The 15,517-nt window shown below is 43.8% G+C and overlaps 1 protein-coding gene across 6 annotated transcripts in view; it reads left to right on the top strand.

Annotated features, from left to right (window-relative positions):
• LOC137375789 (sodium-dependent phosphate transport protein 2A-like) overlaps positions 1–15,517 on the top strand; it is a 102,154-nt gene that overhangs the window by 58,080 nt on the left and 28,557 nt on the right. For 5 of the 6 annotated variants that reach the window (XM_068043240.1, XM_068043239.1, XM_068043241.1 and 2 more), the window contains one exon: positions 1,502–8,395. The exons of the other annotated variant lie outside the window; for it this stretch is intronic. In XM_068043240.1, coding sequence (XP_067899341.1) covers positions 1,502–2,074 — 573 coding nt within the window. In that variant the 3' untranslated portion in view covers positions 2,075–8,395. Of the gene's footprint in view, positions 1–1,501; positions 8,396–15,517 lie in introns of those variants that run through there. 6 annotated transcript variants of the gene reach the window in all.

The following is a 15,517-nucleotide window of genomic DNA, read 5'->3' as shown; positions in this document are numbered from 1 at the left end:
GAGAGGGCATAGATTTAAAGTAATTGGCAAAAGACGCAAAAGCGACATGAGGTAAAAAAAATTTCACGTAGCGTGTGGTTGAGGTCTGGAATGCACTGCCTGAGAGTGTGGTGGAGGCAAGTTCAATTGAACCATTCAAAAAGGAATTAGACTGTTATATGAAAAGGAAGGATGTGCAAGGTTATGGGGAGAAGGCAGGGGGAGTGGCACTAGGTGAAATGCTCATTAGAAGAGTTGGTGCAGACACGATGGGCTGAATGACCTCCTTCTGCGCTGTAACAATTCTATATATGTGTGATTCTGTGAAAAGACTGGTTAATAGTTCGGGTGCACATCCATTGCATTTTGAAGTAAAGCCGCTGGGGTTGTTATTTAGGGGGAGTAACGAACTTGTTTGTAGAAAACGAGAAAGAATTTGCCTTCAACCTCTTGCTGGCAGAAGCAGTTGATCTATCAAGATTTTAACTGAGACAAAATTAGACCCCGGGCTGAATTTTGTTGAGGCAGGAGAGGCGGGACCTGGGGAGGCATATTGTTGGCAGTGGCCAATTAAGTGCCACCGTGCAATTAAGAATGGCAGACTGACCCCATGAGCTGCCAGCCCAATCAGAGGGCCAGCAGCTCAGCAGCCTCAGCAGTGACACCGCTAGCGGTGGCCATTGCTGAGGTTGCAGCTGCAGGGAGAGGGCGCCTTAATGGCCGGGCACCATCGAAGAGAGGTAAGTGGGATTGGGGGACTCCGGGGCCAGGCAGACAGGCCCTGACAATTGGGGATGGGGTTTGCTGAGCGCCAGCGGCGCTGTTGCTGCGAGGGAAGCCATTGCCTCCCAGGGGGGAACCCTTCTGTGGACCATGGAGTACCCTTAAAGGAGGGCCCTCTCCCACCTGAAACCTGCTGGGAGGCCACCAGGGTTCACTGGGTGTTCTCCCCATGCGGCAGGTGGGTAAAATGCCCATGGAGAGGGGAAGAGGCCCTTAATTGGCCACTTAAATGGCTCTATTGGTGACCAATCTGCCAACTTACCACTGCTGACAAAATGACAAGGTGGTGGGAAGACACCAAGCACCTTCCACCCCCCCCAACCCCCCACCGCCCCCGATGCCTTCCTGGGTCATTTCGTCAGCATTCCCATCTCCCAGCCCATCACCAAAAGGCCTGGGAAATTCCAGCCCCCATGTCTGGGTCTGTTGTAGACTGATTGATTGAACTTGATTGCTCTGGTTAGTCAACAATTCCATTGCTATTATATCCAGAGCTCTAAAAGGATAACTTGACAGACCATGGTTTTTTTCATCTAGCAATTCTTATGTTCCTACACCAGAAACACTAACCTGTCATTGCTCTTTACAGTTGCTAATTGGCTTGTTATATTTCCAACATTTGCAGTCTTCCTTCATCCTGAAAAGGATCTTGCAGTGTGCCAATCTTGGGTCAGCTTGAGGTGTCTTTGCCTAAATAATGATGAGCTCCTATTTACATTCAAACTCTTTCTTTTTGCAGATTTCCCTTTCCCATTTTTTTTTCAATATCGCTGGGATAATACTGTGGTACCCACTTCCAATCACCCGCTTCCCCATCCGCATGGCAAAGACCTTGGGAGAACGAACTGCCAAGTACCGCTGGTTTGCTGTTTTATATCTGATCATCTGCTTCCTTCTGCTCCCCTCGCTTATCTTTGGCCTCTCCATGGCTGGCTGGCAGGTTCTGATAGGAGTAGGTGCCCCCTTTGTGGGCATACTGATCTTCATAGGCATCACCAATGTCTTGCAAACTCGCAGCCCCAGCTATCTGCCTAAGAAACTCCAGTCGTGGGACTTCCTCCCGATCTGGATGCACTCCTTGAAGCCTATGGACCGTGTCATAACCAATGCTGCCCTCTGCTGCACAGACCACTGTATTTGTTCTGACAAGACAGAAACACGGGAGGGTGCAAGCTGCAGTGAGAAATCTTCACAGATGAAGGTGAAGGCAGCCTGCGACAACCCTACCATCGCCTACTTGGAGGAAATTTCAGCTGGGGCCTCGTCTCCCATATTAAACAGATTACCTGTGCTGGATGTCACACAGCTGTAGCACCAGATCAAGATTCCTCTAGTTTCCTTGACATTGTTCAAAGTTTGCAGAGTTGATCTTTATTTCGCTTCCCCCACCATCACCCCGCACACCCTCCTACTGTGGCCCCTCCCCCTCCCCGACACAGACAGTGCAAGTATGTTTCTGAAAGTCTTCAGGTGACATTTGCTCTTTGCATTACGATCTGGAAGTGTTGCTGGAAGTGACTGCTATATTAGTGGAAGAATCCTTGCTGCAATTCACCCCACAATTCCCCCTGTTGATTTAACAGACATGTTATCCTGTTCAAATTGGATGGGTTAATGGCCTTGTTAAAATGGCGGATGGAGAAATGCCGCATGATTCTACTAAACATCCACCCACTTGTGTTGCCAACTCTGGTGGCCGTACCACTGAAGGTTTCATCAGATGACCTACTGCCTCCAACTGCCCAACCCAGTTGCACAGACATTCTCCCCATTAATTCCAATATCTTTTAGAACTAATAAACAAAAGTGTTCAAAGAAAATGAGAAAAAAACACAATTTATTGAATGCCTTTTTTTCCTTCCCTGAGTTGCTTGCAGCAGTGTCCAGGAGCATAATCATTAATTCCTGGAAACTGCAGGACATACTTGGAGGTTTGGCAGCTCTACTGTCCTCTAATATTAAAAGCAGTACTGTTAATTGCAGTGAAGTAGAAATTCTACACAGCTGCTAATGATACTGTCCTTTCCTATTTCAAAATAAAAAGATACAAGGCTAGAAATGATCGCTGACAGTATCAGCAGATGAGCACCAAATTCACTCATGTGACATCACTCTACTAGAAAAGCAGAGATTTTTGACACTAACTCCACCCCTTTGAAGTAAATGGATTGACACCTTGATTGAAACTGTGGGCGGAATATCACATGAATTAGCTACGGTACATTCACCACGCAGGGAGGGTTAGAGAATCAGAGAAAAATGGATGCAACATTGGGTGCACTTTTGGGCCTAATTTTCTGCGTCTCGTCCAAGGGGAATACCTAACTCCGGGCCCAGGACTAAGGCATTGTAGACCCATCTCCGACTCCTGAACCCTTCACACACAGTTTCCTGTAGTGGGTGCAGCAAAAATCCCTCCATCAATATTCATCCCCAACAGTAATTACTAACCATAAGGAACGTGCATTATTGTACACTTTTGCTTTTGGTAGGTTTGTATTGATTTGTGTTGAATCGGATCAATGCCAGCAACAACACTTGTCATGAGAAAAGACATCCCAGAAAGAATTGAGACAAGAGGTTGCAATTTTTGATACTTTAGGGCCTCCATTAAGAGTTTTCATGTTATACGCTGAGCAAACTAATGAGCAGTAACCTCGGTTCACTTCTGCTACTGCTCCCAGAACCTTGTTTCCTGATGCAATGACTCACACTGGCAAACATGCTGATTCCTTATCTCTATAACACCAGCTGTGATTTGTTTCCACATTTGGAATAACGTGTGTGGTGAAATGACACTGTGTGATGTTAATTATGATGATTTATCTGTGTGTATATGGAATTCCCTTGTTCTTCATTATTAGTTGAGGCATTGGGGATGGAATTTAACTTGGTGGGTACTACAAATAAGGTCATAGACAATCAGCAGCCTGTTTTATATCCCACCCAATTTTCATCCATCAAATTCAATGGGCAGGGTGTAAAACAGGCTGTTGCTTCGACATTGCCCATTCTGTGCTACTGCCCAAAGCCAATTACCACCCCCACCCACTCCATTGATCCTTAACGGTTGAAAAAATTTCACACAAATAAGTTCAGTACTTAAGTTATAACACACAGTGCAGTTACACACTCCTGGACCTGTTGCAACTGACTCCCATCTAAGAGTCTTCAGATGTTTACAAGCAAGTTGACAAGCAACCAATCACAGCCAGAGATTGTCTATTCAAGGAGATGGACAGTGGAACAGAACAACCATTGGAAAAGCAATCACTTCTTTTACAATAGAGGAAAGAGACTTGTATGTTGATTTTGCGAGACTCTACTTCCATCATGGAATCTTGCTTGACAGAGATCAGAGAGTCGGAAATGAAGGGCCTGATTCACGGTGCTCCCAATAGTCCTCCTTATTAAAATAAACAGCTGGAATATTGGGAGAGCTGCGGATCGGACGTGCCAAATTGCTTACTCAAACCTCTGATTCCTTCAAACGAGTCTCCACTCGGAGAGTCGGAGTCACACCAAACTTAATATACATTGCCCCAAGTGAGTTCCTTTCTTTCTTGGAGTACTCTGCAGTCCTTTGAAAATGTTGACAACAACAAATGCTTCCTTAACATTCACCTTTCCTAGGTGACATTTCATTAAGCAGTCCAGTTCTAATAGTCTGTTTGAATATATTGTTATAATGTGGACATGTTTTGTACTTTATATAGACGTAGAGGCTTTTATTTGAAGACTTTCTATATTTTTCTTGGTGCCAACGTGGCATATGGAAGGGTGAAGTGCTAGAGAAGCCGATGGAGATGAAGATACTGCTAACTACTCTAGATAGAATACAAAAACCTGAGGTCTGCTAATCCAAACATCCTCAGAGTACAGTGGACATAATTTTCACTTTCACTGCCTGGACGGTTCTATAAAGCACTTTCTCTCTGCTTCAACAGATTACCAGCCAACCAGTGAATGTAAAAATTACCCTTTGTGTAACTAAATCTGACTGTTAATTAACCCGTCTCTCAGTAACATAACTTTCTGATGTGGTCCTTTACTATCATGAATGAGAAATCCTAATTCATAAATAATCTCCTTGCAGATTTCCGGTATTTGTTTGGTTATGTGTTTAATACCAAGGCTTACATTAAAGTTCATTAATGTGGAAAAACATTTTGATACAACGCTCACAATTAGATTTTGTAGTTAATGCCGTGCAAATATTAATAATGTTTCCATTTATATGGTACCACATGTTGAAATTACCCAAAGAACTTCAGATTTGCTGTTATGTTAGCCAAGCAGGGCAGCCATTTTGACCCAGCAATATTCTGCAGCCTTAAGCTGAATAAGCAGTTAACCTGCATTTTGGTGCTGCTGGTTGAGGGATGAATGTTGGCCAGGACAGTAGGAGAAGCTACCCTTCCTTCAGTGGTGCCATGGGATCTTTACCAAACTCTCCAAAACAGGTTAATGGTTTGACATTGCATCTCTCAGCATCGCACTGTAATGTTAACCTAGGTGAGCTCAAGCCTAGATGTGAGCCTCAAATCCATACCCACTGATCCAAAAGCCAACAACTGAGCCAAAATAACATGCTCTGCGATCCGTTCACTCCATTTCATATCTTCACAAGCTCTTTTTGGGTCCACCTAAATATAACTCTGATATGACATCCTGTGGCAGTGATTTCCTGAATTTTCGGCGTAAGGGACCTTGTAAATATTAATTCACAGCAACAGAACTAGCATGTTAGTATAAAAAAGTGATTAAATGAGGAGTTCTCAAGGCACTTTATTCTTAGGACATAGTGGACCTTGAACCCAGAAGGGCAAAATGCTGATCACCTCTTGGATTGTTAGGCATCATTTGGCAATCTCCCTAGGGACAGAAGATCTGCTTGCATTTCCACCAATCATTGCCTTGTTTGCTGAATACTGAGGCTCATTTTATCCACCTTTGGTGTTCTGTTTTGAAGCCCTTTCCCCCTTTGACAACAATTTAGAGCTCCAGCTCCAGGAGTTTTTGGAGAAGGCCGCTGATCCATGTCCCAATAGCAACATGGGGTCAGATGATTTAACCCATCTGCATCCGTTTCAATCCAGGTCAGATGATTTGTTTGTCTCCCTAAATCTGACACAGCCTTTATAAAAGCAATCACTGGAATGAACAGCACCATTAAAATAATGCACAGTTGTAAAAATAATGTTACCTCCAAACTTGACTATTCTAATGCTCTACTGGCGTGCCTGCCTCCAACTATAAACATGAGTTCATCCAAAACTCAGCTGCCCTTATCCTATCCCGCACCATGTTTCATTTACCCATCACCCCTCTGCTCGCAACCTACATTAGTTCCCAGTCCACCAATGTCTCGAATTAAAAATTCTCATTCTGTGTTGAAATCCCTTATAATCTTAACCTTCACTATCTCTGTAACTTCCTCCAGTCCTCCGACACTCCAAGATCTTAACATTCCTCCAATTCTGGCCTCTTGCATATCCACAACTTACTCCACTCCAACATTGACAGCCATGTCTTCAGCCGTCTAGACTCGAAGCTCTGGAATTCCTTTGCTAAAGCACTCTACCTCATTCTCCTCCTTTAAGATGCTCCTGAAAACCTACATCTTTCCCGTCCTAATATATCCTTCTTAGCCTCTGCTTTGGTCTGATTGCGCTCCTGTGAAGCACCTTCGGATGTTTTATTATGTAATAGGTGCTATGTAAATGCAGATTGTTGTTGTTGTAAATGCATGCTGCTTTAAAATAGCACAATGGAAAGATTGCACAAATGATTAATTTGCTGCTATTCTAATCCTAGAGTAAGAGTGCACAGTGTAATAAGGAAAAAAATGATTCCGAGGCTCTGAACACCAATATGAAAAATATATTCATTGTATTTTTGGTGAATTCATTAATATTTTTACCACTCCTCTCCTGGAGGTACTGACTCCTTAATGGGGTTATGGTCTCGACAGGCACTGGGCACCTAACCTAACTGGCCCTTTTTCAACTGTGAGCTGAGACTGTGCTGGTCAGTAAACCGTTCAACCTTTCGGAGGATGTTGCGGGCTGCACCTGCTTTTGGGGCCCTGGCGGTTCACAGCCAGCCTGTACCTGAACCGAGAGGCCTGAGAATCCATGGAAATGGATCCTTGATCCTCGGGCCTCCACAGGCAGTTTGCCCGAGCCAAGATTTCAATTTTCCTAGTTTGCCTTTTTGGCAGGGTCCCTCAGATGTGTTTGGGAAGGGGTGATTGTGTCCACAGGAAGATTTTTTTAAATTTTGCAGAACTTTACCTATGTTTGAAGGCCGCTGAAAATTCCTGAGTGCGGCAGGTGTCAGAAACACCGTTTTTAAAAGGAATCTAGAACAAGCATAAGGCCCCTCAGTTACATACTCAAGAATATCTTTTTGTTGCCCAAACTGATATCCTAGCAATGGGCAGCACCTTCAGGAATGAAGTGGGGAAAATAGTAGAGAAAATTATAATAACTTGGGGAGTAAACAAGGAGCATAGGTCATTGAGGGCAATCCTAGTGCCTGAACATTGCACTAAAGAGCAAATGTCTGAGGTCTGTATAAACAGTCACTTTATTAATCAGACAGATCTCATGCACCATCCCATTTTTGATGCCTGCTGGGCTTTTTTTTACATCAGTAACTCCACGTTAGTCTTCTCACCTCGGAGGCAGAAGGGTGTTAGTTTAGGACCCACTTCCCGAATGACAGCACGATACTGTGCCGAGAGGGTGCTGCACTGTCGGAGGTGCTCTCTTTTGACAAACATGTTAAACAGCCTGCCCTCGCAGATGGACATAAAAGATCCCACGGCACTATTAAAAAAAAAACATAATAGTTTTCCCTGGTGTCTGGGCCAATCCCTCAATCAGTATCAATAATACAGATAATTGGGTCATTATTTCATTGCTGATTGTGGGAGCTTGCTGTGCACAAAATTGGATGTCGCATTTCCTACATTACAATAGTGACCACACTTCAGAATTACTGCATTGGCTGTGAAAATCTTTGGAACATCCAGAGGTTGTAAAAGTCACTTATATAAATGCACATCCTTCATTTTATCCAAATGTTGCTATACTGTTTGTTATTTTAACATAACTCTAAGTCTGTTTATTTTAAATGGACTAACACCTTGTCTAAAGCCCCAATGCTCCGCTGTCGGCCATATCTACTTCTGGGCTGTAATTGTTTGTAATTCCAGCGTGGACCTGATGGGTCTAATGGCCTCGTTCTGTGCTGTAACCATTCTATGATTGTCTAATACAATATTACCTTCACTTTATCTGAGAGGGTTCAACAGATGTAACATAACCTGTGGCATTTGGTATAAAAGGCACATTTGTAGTAAACAGCAGATTCGGATTCTGAATCGTAATAATTGAAACCTTCCATGCATTGCTTTCAAGGTGTCAAAGGTGCTAACATTCAATAAGGTGCTGCAAAAGCCAATGAAAGCAGTGTGTCAGATTTGGGAGGAAAAATGAGCTGTGTATTTTGTAAAGGGAATTGGGATTTTTGTCGTATTCAGTGTTTATGGTATGAATATTTAAAGGATTGAATTGAATCACAATTTGTAAAGGAAGAATATTGAAATAAAAGTGGTCTGAGTCTTTATGTGACTGTGCATTTATTTGGGAACTTGCTTTTCTTCAGTTTAAATATAACATTAACTGTAATCATCCTTTGCTGAGAGAAGGTAAGAGTGACTGCCCTTGATATCAAAACAGCATTTGACCAAATGTGGGATCAAGGAGCCCAGGCAAAATTGAAGTCAATGGGAATCAGGGGGAAAACTCTCCACTGGTTGGAGTCATACCTAGCACAAAGGAAGATGGCTGTGGTTGTTGGACACCAATCCCATCTCAGGACATTGCTGCAGGAATTCTTCAAGGTAATGTCCTAGGCCCAACCATCTTCAGCTGCTTCATCGAAGACCTTCCCTCAATCATAAGGTAAGATGTCAGAAGTTCGCTGATGATTGCACAATGTTCAGTACCATTCGCAACTCTTCAGATACTGAAGCAGTCTGTGTCCATATGTAGCAAGACCTGAACAACATTCAGGCTTGGGCTGATAAGTTGCAAGTAACATTCGCACCACAAATGTGCCAGACAATGACCATCTCAAACAAGAAAGAATCTAACCATCTCTCCTTGATATTCAATGGCATTACCATCGCTGAATCCCACACTATCAACATCCTGGGATTAACATCGACTAGAAACCTAACTGAACCAGCTATTTTTTTTTATTTGTTCATGGGATGTGGGCGTCGCAGGCTAGGTCAGCATTTATTACCCATCCCTAATTGCCGTTGAGAAGGTGGTGGTGAGCCGCCTTCTTGAACCGCTGCAGTCCATTTGGGGTAGGTACATGCACAGTGCTGTTAGGGAGGGAGTTCCAGGATTTTGATTCAGGATGGTGTGTGGCTTGGAGGGGAACTTACAGGTGGTGGTGTTTCCATGCATCTGCTGCCCTTGTCCTTCCAGGTGGTAGAGGTTGCAGGTTTAGAAGGTGCTGTCTAAGGAGCATTGGTGCGTTGCTGCAGTGCATCTTATAGATGGTATACACTGTTGCCACTGTGCATCGGTGGTGGAGGGGGTGAATGTTTGTGGATGGGGTGCTAATCAAGCGGGCTGCTTTGTCCTGGATGGTGTTGAGCTTCTTGAGTGCTGTTGGAGCTTCACCCATTCAGGCAAGTGGACAATATTCCATCACTCTCCTGACTTGTGCCTTGTAGATGGCGGGCAGGCTTTGGAGAGTCAGGAGGATCATCACTCACCACAGAATTTCCAGACTCAGACTTGCTCTTGTAGTCACAGGATTAATATGGCCGAGTCAAGTTTCTGGTTAATGGTAACCCCTAGGATGTTGATCTTGGGGGATTCAGGGATTGTAATGCCATTGAATGTCAAGGGGAGATGTCAAGAGATTCTCTCTTGTTTGAGATAGTCACTGCCTGGCACTTGTGTGGTGCAAATGTTACTTGCCACTTACCAGCCCAAGCCTGGATATTGTCCAGGTCTTGCTGCATTTTCTACATGGACTGCTTCAGTATCTGAGGAGTCATGAATGGTGCTGAACATTGTGCAATCATCGCTGAACAGTCACACTTTTTACCATATGATTAAAGGAAGGTCATTGATGAAGCAACTGAAGATGGTTGGGCCTAGGACACTACCCTGAGGAACTCCTGCAGTGATGTCCTGGAGCTCAGATGATTGACCTCCAACAACCACAACCATCTTCCTTTGTGCTAGGTATGACTCCAACAGGCGGAGGGTTCCCCCCCCCCCTCCCGATTCCCATTGACTCCAGTTTTGCTAGGGCTCCTTGATGCCATACTCGGTCAAATGCTGCCTTGATGTCAAGGGCAGTCACTCTCACCTCACCTCTTGAGTTCAGCTGTCTTGTCCATGTTTGAACCAAGGCTATAATGAGGTCAGGAGCTGAGTGGCCCTGGCAGAACCCAAACTGAGCGTCAGTGAGCAGGTTATTGCTGAGCAAGTGTTGCTTGATAGCATTGTTGACGCCACCTTCCATCACTTTACTGATGATTAAGAATAGACTGATGGGACGGTAATTGGCCGGGTTGGATTTGTCCTGCTTTTTGTGTACAGGACATACCTGGGCAATTTTTCACATTTCCAGGTAGATTTCAGTGTTGTAGCTGTACTGGAACAGCTTAGCTAGCTCGGCAAGTTCTGGAGCACAAGTCTTCAGTACTATTGCTGGAATGTTGTCAGGGCCCATAGCCTTTGCAGTATCCAGTGCCTTCAGTCATTTCCTGATATCATGTGGAGTGAATCGAATTGGCTGAAGACTGACATCTGTGATGCTGGGGACCTCAGGAGGAGGCTGAGATGAATCATCAACTCGTCAATTCTGGCTGAAGATTGTTGCAAATGCTTCAGCCTTATCTTTTGCACTGATGTGCTGGGCTCCCCCACTATTGAGCATGGGGATATTTGTGGAGCCACCTCCTCCAGTTAGTTGTTTAATTTTCCACCACCATTCATGACTGAATATGGCAGGATTGCAGAGCTTAGATCTGATCTGTTGGTTGTGGGATCACTTAGTTCTGTCTATCGCATGCTGCTTATGCTGTTTGACATGCAAGTAGTCCTGTGTTGTCGCTTCACCAGGTTGACACCTCATTTTTAGGTTTGCCTGTTGCTGCTCCTGGCATGCCCTCCTGTACTTTTCATTGAACCAAGGTTATACCCTGACTTGATGTTAATGGTAGAGTAGGGGATATGCCAATCCATGAGATTGCAGATTGTGGTTGAGTACAATTCTGCTGCTGCTAATGATCCACAGCACTTCATGGATGCCCATTTTTGCATTGCTAGATCTGTTTGAAATCTATCCCATTTAGCATGATGGTAGTGCTACACAACACGATGGAGGGTATCCTCAGTGTGAAGATGGGACTTTGTCTCTACAAGGGCTGTGGTCACTCCTATCAATACTGTCATGGACAGATGCAACTGTGACAGGCAGATTGGTGAGGACGAGGTCAATTATGTTTTTCCCTCTTTTCCCTCTAAAGGGTTTTTCCCTCTAAATATTATGACTAAAAGAGCAGGTCAGAGGCTAGGAATTCTGTGGCGAGTAACTCACCTCCTGACTCCCCAAAGCCCGTCCACCATCCACAAGGCACAAGTCAGGAGTGTGATGGAATACTCTGCATTTGCCTGGATGAGTGCGTCTCCAACAACACTCAAGAGCTTGACACCATCCAGAACAAAGAAATCCGCTTGATCGGCATCCCATCCACTAAATTAAACATTCACTCTCTCCACCACCAATGTACAGTGGCAGCAGTGTGTACCATATGCAAGATACACTGCAGCAACTCACCAAGGCTCCTTCAATAGCACCTTCCAAACCTGGACCTCTACTACCTAGAAGGATAAGGACAGCAACTGCATGGGAACACCACCACCTGCAGGTTCCCCTCCTAGCCACACACCATCCTGACTTGAAACTATATCACCGTTCCTTCACTGTTCCTAGAATTCCCTTCCCGACAGCACTTTAGAGGTAACTACACCAAATGGACTGCAGCAATGCACCACAACCTTCTCAAGGGCAATTAAGGATTGCCAGCGATGCCCCATCCCATGGAAGAATTTTTTAAAAATTAGTTGAGTGGGTCTCCAATGCCCTCCCACAACTTGCTTCACTTGATGTGACTGTTCAAACATAAAGGGCGCCACACTGAAGCCCAATCCAGGCTCTGTCCCAAACTTACACTCATGCACTGAGCAATGGGGGCTGGACTGCAGCCAGGAGAAGGATCTCTGGGCTAATTTTTCTCCTGATAGCCTAGGATCAGTGGTGGCTAGGTGTCCATTATAGCTGAGTTGGTAGCTGCCTTGCTTCTGAATCCGAAAGTGGTGGGTTTAATTCCTACTCTGAGTTTTAAAACATGAAAATCAATGCTGCCACTTCAGTGCAGTTGGAGATGCTGCATTTTGGATGAGATATCAAATTGGCCTGTCTGCCCCCACTAAAGATTCCATGGCTGTATTTAAAGAAGAACAATGAATTTATCCCTCAATCAAAATCACAAAAACAGATTATCTGGGTCATTACAACATTGCTGTTTGCTGTGCATAAATTGCCTGCTACGTATCCTACATTACGAGAGTGACTCTATTTTAAATATACTTCATTGGCTGTAAAGCACTTTGGGGTGCCCGATTTACTGATCTAGTCTTGCGTCAGTGAACCTGTAGCCTTCTGGTATATGCTTTATTTCAATCATCTATCCATCAAGAGAGAATTCCTGCTACTTCAAAATGCTTTGTAAGCCACACTGCTTTGTTTAGTGATTAGAAACGTTGGAGAGAATTGCTCACCTATTCCAGAAGCTAAAACCGCTTCTGGAAGAACATAAACTAACTGACTGTTGTGACATGCAGGATTTTGCACTGTCTTCTTCATGCAGTACTAATTCTCTGTCAGCAGGCTGCACTGCAGCACCTCATACCAAATTAGTTGAATGATTCCCAAAATGGTTCAAGCAGAACTGCAATCAGAAAATGAACGCTGAGTCTAGTTCAAGTGTTTATAAAATGCTGCCTAGGCTTAGAAATGCTAGCTAAAACCAAGGATCATAGAACTGGAAAAGACCATTTTGGTTATCTAGGTGACCCTAAAGTTCAAAGACACAGTCACAGTTCATTGCCCATTGGCCTGCATTGATTTTCTCCACAAATCCTTGTTCCATTTGCTCTTAAAATTACTGATGTTATCAGTCCTGATTTATTCTCTGTGCGATCAATTCCAAACAGTAACAGCAACTTGTGTCTATATAGCGCCTTTAATGTTCAATCATATATCCATAAAATCCATACTACTCGCTGGAAGTTATTTTGAAAACTCCCCACGGCCAATTCTAAGCAGTTACAGAGATGCCAGCCTCCTCTGAACTCATACAGTCATTCCCAATCTTCCCTCACTGTTCTCCACCCCATCCTAACTCAAACAAGAAGGTTCAAGCATCAGATTCCATGCCCCACCACTGCTTTTTCCTCAGGTCATGACCTTAAGACACTGCCATCCCAGTTGGCATGAGAGAAATACCGGAAATGACTGACTAATGGAGAGAATAAAGAGAATGGTTTGGGAAGGGCAATGTCTTGTGATTTATGGTCAAGCTGGTCCAATGAAAATTTCAGAAAGTAGGAGCATGTGATTGTGGACACATTGTTGCTATTTCAGATTGAAATGAGTGAGAGGAAATTTTAGCTGAAAGGAAAGTTATAATTACCTTCCTCTTTAGACAAAGGTTATTGTCCATGTCAGTCTACCTGAAAAAGTGCAAAATTTCCCAGAGATGTCCTACCCACAAGAAACAGGATAAATTTAATTTGGCCAATTACGGCCCCATCATTCTACTCTTTACTTGTCAGCAAAGTGATGGAAGGTGCCATTGACAGTGCTATCAAGTGGCACTTACTCACCAACAACCTGCACACCGATGCTCAGTTTGAGTTCTGCCTGGACCATTTGGCTCAAAGCTCATTACAGCCTTTGTCCAAACATGTAAAAAAAACTGGATTCCAGAGGTGAGCTGAAAGTGACTGCCCTTGACATCAAGGCAGCATTTGACTGAGGGTGGCATCAGGAAACCCTAGTAAAATTGAGGTCAATGGGAATCAGTGGAAAGCTCTTCACTGGCTGGAGTCACATCTAGCAGAAAGGAAGGTGGTTGTGGTTGTTGTAGGCCAATCATCTCAGCTACAGGATATTGCTGCAGCAATTCATCTGGGCAGCCATCTTCAGCTATTTCATTAACGACCTTCTCTGCATCATAAGGTTTGAAGTGAGGATGCTCACTAATGATTGCACAGTGTTCAGTTCCATTTGCAGCTATTCAACAAGAGCAGGTCAGAGGCTGGTTATTCTGCAGCTAGTATTTCACCTCTTGTCTCCCCAAAGACTTTCCACCATCTCCAAGGCATAAGCCAGGAGTGTGATGGAATACTCTTCATTTGACTGGATGAGTGCAGCTCCAATAATATTCAAGAAGCCTGACACCATCCAGGACAAAGCAGCTTGTTGATCAGCACCCCATCCACTACCTTCAACATTCACTCCCTGAACTACAATGACAGGGGTGCGTACCATCTACAAGATGCACTGCATCAACTTGCCAAGGCTCCTTCAACAGCACTATCCAGACCCACAACTGTAATATTACTTGTTCCTTTGGTATGTGAACTATTGTAAGATTCACAGAACTAGAATTAATATCAGAAGAATACGTGGGTTTTAATTATAACTTAACTGGAACACACACACATATATATATATATATATACATATATACACACACAGCTACTACATGAGCACATCTATTCACATCTTACTCTGTTGGGAAACACCCACGACTTCCTGATCATGTGTGACGCAACATCACTTCCTCCAGTGATATGGATGATACAAAACCTGGAAGCATTGTGAACTGTGAGGAGGATAGCGTAGAATTTCAAAAGGACATAGACAAGTTGAGGAATGGGCGGACAAGTGGCAGATGAAGTTCAATGTGAAGTGTGAAATTATTTATTTTGGTAGGAAGAACATGGAGAGACTATACAAAATTAAGGGTGCAATTCTAAAGGGGTGCAGGAGCAGAGCAGCCTGGGTGTATATGTACATTAGTCATTGAAGGTGTCAGGATTGGTTGAGAGATCAATTAACAAGCATACGGTATCCTGGGCTTTATTAATAGGGACATAGAGTACAAGAGCAAGGAGGTTATGTTAAACTTGTATAAAACACTGGTTCGGCTGCAGCTTGAGTATTGCATCCAGTTCTGCGTGCCACACTTTAGGAAAGATGTGAAGGCATTGGAGAGAGTGCAGAAAAGATTCACGAGAATGGTTTTAGGAATGAGGAACATCATTTACAAAGATATATTGGAGAAGTTGGGACTGTTTTTCTTGGAGAAGAGAAGGCTAAGAGGAGATTGGATAGAGGTATTCAAAATCATAGATAGAGTTGATAGGGAAAAACTGTTCCCACTCCTGCAAGGATCAAGAACGAGAGGGCACAGATTTAAGGCAATTGGCAAAAGAAGCAATGACAACATGAGGAAAACATTTTCACACAGCAAATAATTAGGAACTGGATGCACTGCCAGAAAGTATGGTGGAGGCAGGTTCAATCGAGGCATTCAAAAGGGAATTAGATAGTTCTCTGAAAAGGAAGAATGTGCAAG

This window comes from Heterodontus francisci, chromosome 12, assembly GCF_036365525.1.
Source record: "Heterodontus francisci isolate sHetFra1 chromosome 12, sHetFra1.hap1, whole genome shotgun sequence".
NCBI classification, from domain to species: Eukaryota; Metazoa; Chordata; class Chondrichthyes; order Heterodontiformes; family Heterodontidae; genus Heterodontus; species Heterodontus francisci.
Note: the sequence above shows the minus strand (reverse complement) of the source record. Positions and strands in the feature narration are given on the sequence as shown.